This window comes from Microtus ochrogaster, chromosome 4 (assembly GCF_000317375.1).
Source record: "Microtus ochrogaster isolate Prairie Vole_2 chromosome 4, MicOch1.0, whole genome shotgun sequence".
Lineage (NCBI taxonomy): Eukaryota > Metazoa > Chordata > Mammalia > Rodentia > Cricetidae > Microtus > Microtus ochrogaster.
This window is the reverse complement of record NC_022011.1, coordinates 42,110,536-42,116,397: the sequence shown is the minus strand read 5'-3', so window position 1 is coordinate 42,116,397 and position 5,862 is coordinate 42,110,536. Positions and strand designations below refer to the sequence as shown.

At 45.6% G+C, this 5,862-nt stretch overlaps 1 protein-coding gene across 4 annotated transcripts in view; it reads right to left on the bottom strand.

The window, feature by feature from the left end:
• Positions 1 to 2,740: 2,740 nt before the first annotated feature.
• Positions 2,741 to 5,862, bottom strand: part of Rabepk (Rab9 effector protein with kelch motifs) — a 22,526-nt gene continuing 19,404 nt past the window's right edge. For all 4 annotated transcript variants that reach the window (XM_005346005.3, XM_013355164.2, XM_026777183.1 and 1 more), the window contains 2 exons: positions 3,492 to 3,641; positions 2,741 to 3,050 (listed from right to left, as the gene is read on the bottom strand). In XM_005346005.3, the coding sequence (XP_005346062.1) occupies positions 2,758 to 3,050; positions 3,492 to 3,641 (443 nt within the window). In that variant the 3' untranslated portion in view covers positions 2,741 to 2,757. The remainder of the gene's footprint in view (positions 3,051 to 3,491; positions 3,642 to 5,862) is intronic.

The window sequence follows — 5,862 nt, the reverse complement described above, 5'->3', positions numbered from 1 at the left end:
GTAAAACTGCTTTCTGGGTGGTTTTTTTGTTGTTCCTTGATATTTCAAGACAAGATCTCTGTGTAACCTTGCCTCTCTTAGAACTCACATTTTAGGCCAGGCTGGTCTGGAACCGTGTGTCTCAGCCTCCTGGGTGCTGGGATTAAAAGTGTACACCGCTACTACCCTATCTGATTTTTATTGTTAAGTAATGCTGTGGGGCTATGGATTTTCTTATGAATTGGTGATGTGCCAGGCTTGTAATTCCAGCTGTGGCAAGAGAATACTCCAAGACCTGCCTAGGGAACTGCGGCTGTCTAAAAGATGCAAAGTGGATAGATACTCAGTAGTAGGGCATTGCTTTGCAAGTGTAAAGAAGCCCTGGTTTGATCCTCTGCTGGAGAAGAAATTTTTTTGAGTAACCTGATGACTTATACACTTGAATTTTATTTTTCTTTGTGGTGTCAAATCAAACCCACGGCCTGTCATTGGGTGGTACTTAGTTTGTGATTTATATTTTAAGATGTATAGTTTGAAAATGCAGTGGTAAACACCTTTGGAAGCACTCAGGAGTCAGAGGCAGGAGGATCTCTGAGGCCATCATGGTCTACATAGTGTGCTCCAGATCCTGTCTCAAATCTAACAGCCTAAGGATTTACTTCAATTGGCATGTCTGACAGCCAGCACTGCATAGTGGATGTAGTGGCTCAGGCTGGAAGCAGGAACATTAATGAAATACCAGCTTCAGTTAGCTAGTTCACGAGGGCTTATGAACCACAACATGCTCTGAAGCCTCATTTGTGAGAATCCCCACTTCTGAAATGTGAATTATAAACTTTACTTGATAGTCAGAGGACTGGTAGGAGGATGGTTTGGATTGGCTTCCTCGGGAAAGGGATGCGCTAGGTAATGAGTATAATCAGGATTTTGTTCAGAGCTAACATGAAATCCAGTACTGCCCAAAGATGGGTATTCTACGGCTGAGCAGCCAGCTGTAACGTTAATTTACTCAGAGTGATAGATTTGGGGATCTGAGAACAAACCTGAGCTACATATTTGTGTGCTATCTGATATATTTTGAATCCAGCATGGTGTCTCATGCCAATAATTCCTATATTCAGGAAGCTGGCTGAGGCAGGATTCCCTGTACTAAAAAAGTGATGGGCAGGTGTATGATAGATACTTCATACCTATAATCCTAGCACTCTGATGCTGAGGCAGGGGAATGACAACTTTGAGGCCAGCCCCCGTCAAATGTTAAAATTGGCCTTAGCTTCGTGCTGGGTCAAAGGGTAAACAGGAGTAAGGCAGTCTTCACTCTAGTCCAGGGTCCCACTATGCTGACTAGGCTCTGAGGAAAGTCATACACCCACCACCATGCCCTGCTTCCTGCTCTACCCCGTTTTTAGATGGGTCATGTGCCCAAGATGAACAAGGTTTAGGGGAGGTGCACAATGAGGCTTATGAACCGAAAGCCCTCACACAGCTTTTGTCAGTACTTAGTTGACTGTTTTGCCTGTAATGTCAGGCATAGGATCCCCTGGAGCTGGAACTAGAGATGTGTCAGCTACTGTGTGGCTCCTCAGGTAAAGCAGTGCTCTAAACTGAGCTGTCTCCAGCCTGTCTGCACTTCTTTCTAATGACTAATGCACATTAAAAAGATCCCAACTGATAAATATCTACTCCAGTACCTAGTTTGGATATCTACAGACTTCACTGCTGGTAAACCTTTATAATGGAATTATTGCACTGGGCCATCCAGTTAAAAGTGCAAGATGGAGATTACACATATATTCCAGCATGAAGCAAACAAAGCCAATGTTTTTTTTTATATTTATTTATTTAGTATACAATATTCTGTCTGTGTGCATATCTGCAGGCCAGAAGAGGGTACCAGACCTCTTTACAGATGGTTGTGAGCAACCATGTGGTTGCTGGGAATTGAACTCAGGACCTTTGGAAGAGCAGGCGAGCAGGCAATGCTCTTAACCACTGAGCCATCTCTCCAGCCCCCAACAAGGCCAATCAATGTTAACATTTGACAGAGCTTTGGCTCACAGACTTACTTAAACCCCAGGTCTGCCTAGAGATTTGTCTGTCGGTGTTTCTGAGGAACCACAAATCTCTATATATCTGTATATTTGCTTTTCAAGACTGGTTTCTCTATAACAGATGTGGCTGTCCTGGAACTCATTCTGTAGTCCACTCTGGCCTTGAACTCAGAGATCACTTGCCTCTGCCTCCCAAGTGCTAGGATTAAAGGCATGCACCATACATGATGGAAATTTATTTTAAAAAATGAACCATTCAACCATCCTTTCCTCCCATACATCCACCCACCCTTCATCCATCCATCCATCCATCTTTCCACCCACCCATTTTTCCATCCATCCATCCACCCTCCCACCCAGTATGTGAGTGAACACCGTCACAGCAGCATGTAGAAGTCAGAGGACAACTAGGAGTTGGTTCTCCATATGATTTCCTGGAATTGAACTCAGGTCATCAGGTTTAGGGGTAAGTGCCTTTATCTGCTGAGCCATCTTAAAGTCGTTCTTTTTGGAGATGGCATCCATGTTGTGTGGCCCAGTCTGGCCTCCAATCTACTGTGTAGCTGAGGGTGACCCTTCTGCCTCTACTCTCCTCGTGTAACTAGAGGTGCACACCGTCCCGTCCCATCCTCTTGGTTAAGAGAATACACTGTGTAGAGTGTTTGGCAGCATGACTCAGAGCCTTTGCTTTTGTAAAAACTAACAAGTAATAAAAACGTGGGTTTTATTAGTCAACTACAGTGGCAATGCAGTCGTCATAGATCTCCCCTTCTGTGTTCATCCCACCAAAGACAAAACAGAGCAGCGTGTGAGTCTGACTTTCCTCAGGTGACCCGCCACCCCGAGTCACTTGTTTGTCATCAGTATCCCCTTTCTCAGCTTCACAGCTGAGGATGAGAGAATCTGAGTCTTCATTCTCGGAGGTGGACATCACTGGCCATGGGATGACACACATGGAGTGGTCCAGGCGTCCAGGGGGCAGGAAAGTATCAAACTGAAGTGCGGTCCAGTGCTGCTTTTCTAAGGAAGGGGGACAGAGACAGTCAATGATTTCCTGCACTAGTCAACCCACAAAGAGGAAATAAAGGGGGAAACAGGCTGGGCCAGATAGTGCGCATCTGTAGTAACAGTGCCCAGGAGGCGTGGCACGAGGATGCTGCCATTTTCAGACTAGCTGGGGTGTACAAAGAGACCTTGTTTTTCTGTGGGGTTTTGTTTTGTGTTTGTTTTTTTAAAGTTTTTTTTTTTTTTTTTTTTGGTTGTGACAGGGTTTCTTTGTGTAGCTCTGGTTGTCCTAGAACTTGCTATGTAGACCAGGCTGGCCTCAAACTCACAGAGCTCTGCCTACCTCTGCCTCCTGAGTGCAGGGATTAAAGGTGTGTGTCACCACAGCCCAAAATTCTGCATCACTTTTCAAAGAACGTTTGTTTTGTTTAACGATCAGGCGTGACGCCTGCTCACCTGTGTGATACTTATACATCGTGTTCAGTGCTCCAGTGGGCGTCATCCCTCCAAACACATAGACATGCTTTCCTACAGCCACGGCGGCGTGGGCAGCACAGCCTGACGGAACAGCCCCCGTGGGACTAAGCGTCTGCCATTTCATATTACCTGTCACAAGAAAGGGTTGCACATGAGCTAACATGGGATTTCAAATTACCTGCTGCAGTTTGCAATATGATTACTGAGGGTCATCCTCAGCTGAGATATCACTGTTTGCTGTCCAGATAGGTAAGGTCATGTGTGCATGTGCGTGTATACAAATATTCAGGCACGGGGCTGGAGAGATGGCTCAGAGGTTAAGAGCATTGCCTGCTCTTCCAAAGGTCCTGAGTTCAATTCCCAGCAACCACATGGTGGCTCACAACCATTTGTAATGGGGTCTGGTGCCCTCTTCTGGCCATCAAACATACACACAGACAGAATGTTGTATACATAATAAATAAATAAATATTTAAAAAAATATTCAGGCACACATGTCCATAAATGCATATGTATCTTTTGCTCACATGTTTGTCTGTGTACCACATGCATGCATGGTACCCATGGAGGTCAGAGGAGGGTTTTTCATGCCTTGGACTGAAATTACACTGGCTGTAAGCTGCCATGTGGGTTCTAGGAATCAAACTCAGGCAGGTCCTCTGGAAGATACCAAGCTATCTCTCTGGCCCCTCCAACACCAACTCTGGTTTTTTTGTTTTTTTGTTTTTGGTTTTTTGAGACAGGGTTTCTTTGTGGTTTTGGAGCCTGTCCTGGAACTAGCTCTTGTAGACCAGGCTGGTCTCAAACTCACAGAGATCCGCCTGCCTCTGCCTCCCAAGTGCTGGGATTAAAGGCGTGCGCCACCACCGCCCGGCTCGAACACCAACTCTGTTGAGCCCTTTGAGTTGCTATCACTTCTATCTACATCCTTTCTCCACAGGGATGAGCACGGAGGTGAGAGCTACCCACCAGAGTAGCTCGGAAGGGACGGTTGGTCATACTACGGCTGCAAAGCCTTTGGCTGCTACGATGCATGTTGCTGACTCAGCACTTACTCCCAACACTACTTTTCCAAAGATGTTCGCATGTTTTCAAAGGAGCACTTAAGTGAAGTACATACATACCACTGGATTTTAGAGTAAAAGACTATTTGGGAAGGTAGAAAACAGTAGCAAGGAAGTACTTCCTCAGCACAGGAAAATGGGCAGTCTTAGAAATATATGAGGCCAAGCATGATGGCACATGCCTTTAACCCCAGCACTCAGAGGCAAGTGGATCTCTGTGAGTTCGAGGCCAGCCTGGTCTACAGAGCGAGTTCCAGGACAGCCAGAACTACACAGAAAAACCTTTTCTCCAAACAAGAACAAATGCCGTCCTATTTGAAACTACACAGGAGCAAATGTCTCTAGTCCTTGATTCAGCAAGCAGGCTAAAGATGTTGGGCTGTACAGCCTGACTCTCTCTATATAAAAAAAAAAAAAAAAAAAAGGAAGAGAAAGCCCTGATTGTAGCTAATAGAGGAATTCCAGCTAGGGAGCCTGCTTCCGGGAGTCAAAGTACTTTGTAAGGACTCAAATCCTTTGCATGGGAGTTCTGGTGCCTTCTGCCCATCATCCCTTGGTTCTGTAGTCTAGAGCCAGGCAGATCTTGCTCATTTATTCATCCAGCCTTTCAAAAGCAGACAAGTGCTCACCCACTCCCCAGGTGACGCACTAAGTGCTTGAAAAACACAAAGGAAAGAGGAAGTCCCTACCCCACGGAGCTCACAGTCAGAAAGGCGCAGGAGAGTCCCACCTTCAGAGGTGGAGACAGTCTTCAGGTTCTCTCTATCTCTTTTGACCAGGCAGCCCAGCAAACATGCAATGTTGGTCATTCACCTTCACTAGCTGGACCAGAAATGGAGCAGGAGCCAAAGCCTAAAGAGCTCTGCTGGGAACATGAAATGTCGGAAGGGACAATGGGGAGGCCTGGGTGCCGACACACACACTAAGTGTTTAGGAATGGTTGCATTTGTTTTCATTTAGATGGTTTTTATTTTTATTTTATTTTTTTTGGGACAGGGTTCCTCTGTGTAACAGCTCTAGCTGTATAGGAGCTCACTTTGTAGACCAGGCTAGCCTCGAACTCACAGAGATCTGGCCTCTGCCTCAGAGTGCTAGGGTTAAAGGCACGCACCACCACCCTGTGTCGTTATTTTATTTATTTATTTATTTATTTATTTATTTATTTATTTATTTATTTATTTTGGATTTTCCAGACAGGGTTTCTCTGTGGCTTTGGAGCCTGTCCTGGAACTAGCTCTGTAGACCAGGCTGGTCTCAAACTCACAGAGATCCGCCTGCCTCTGCCT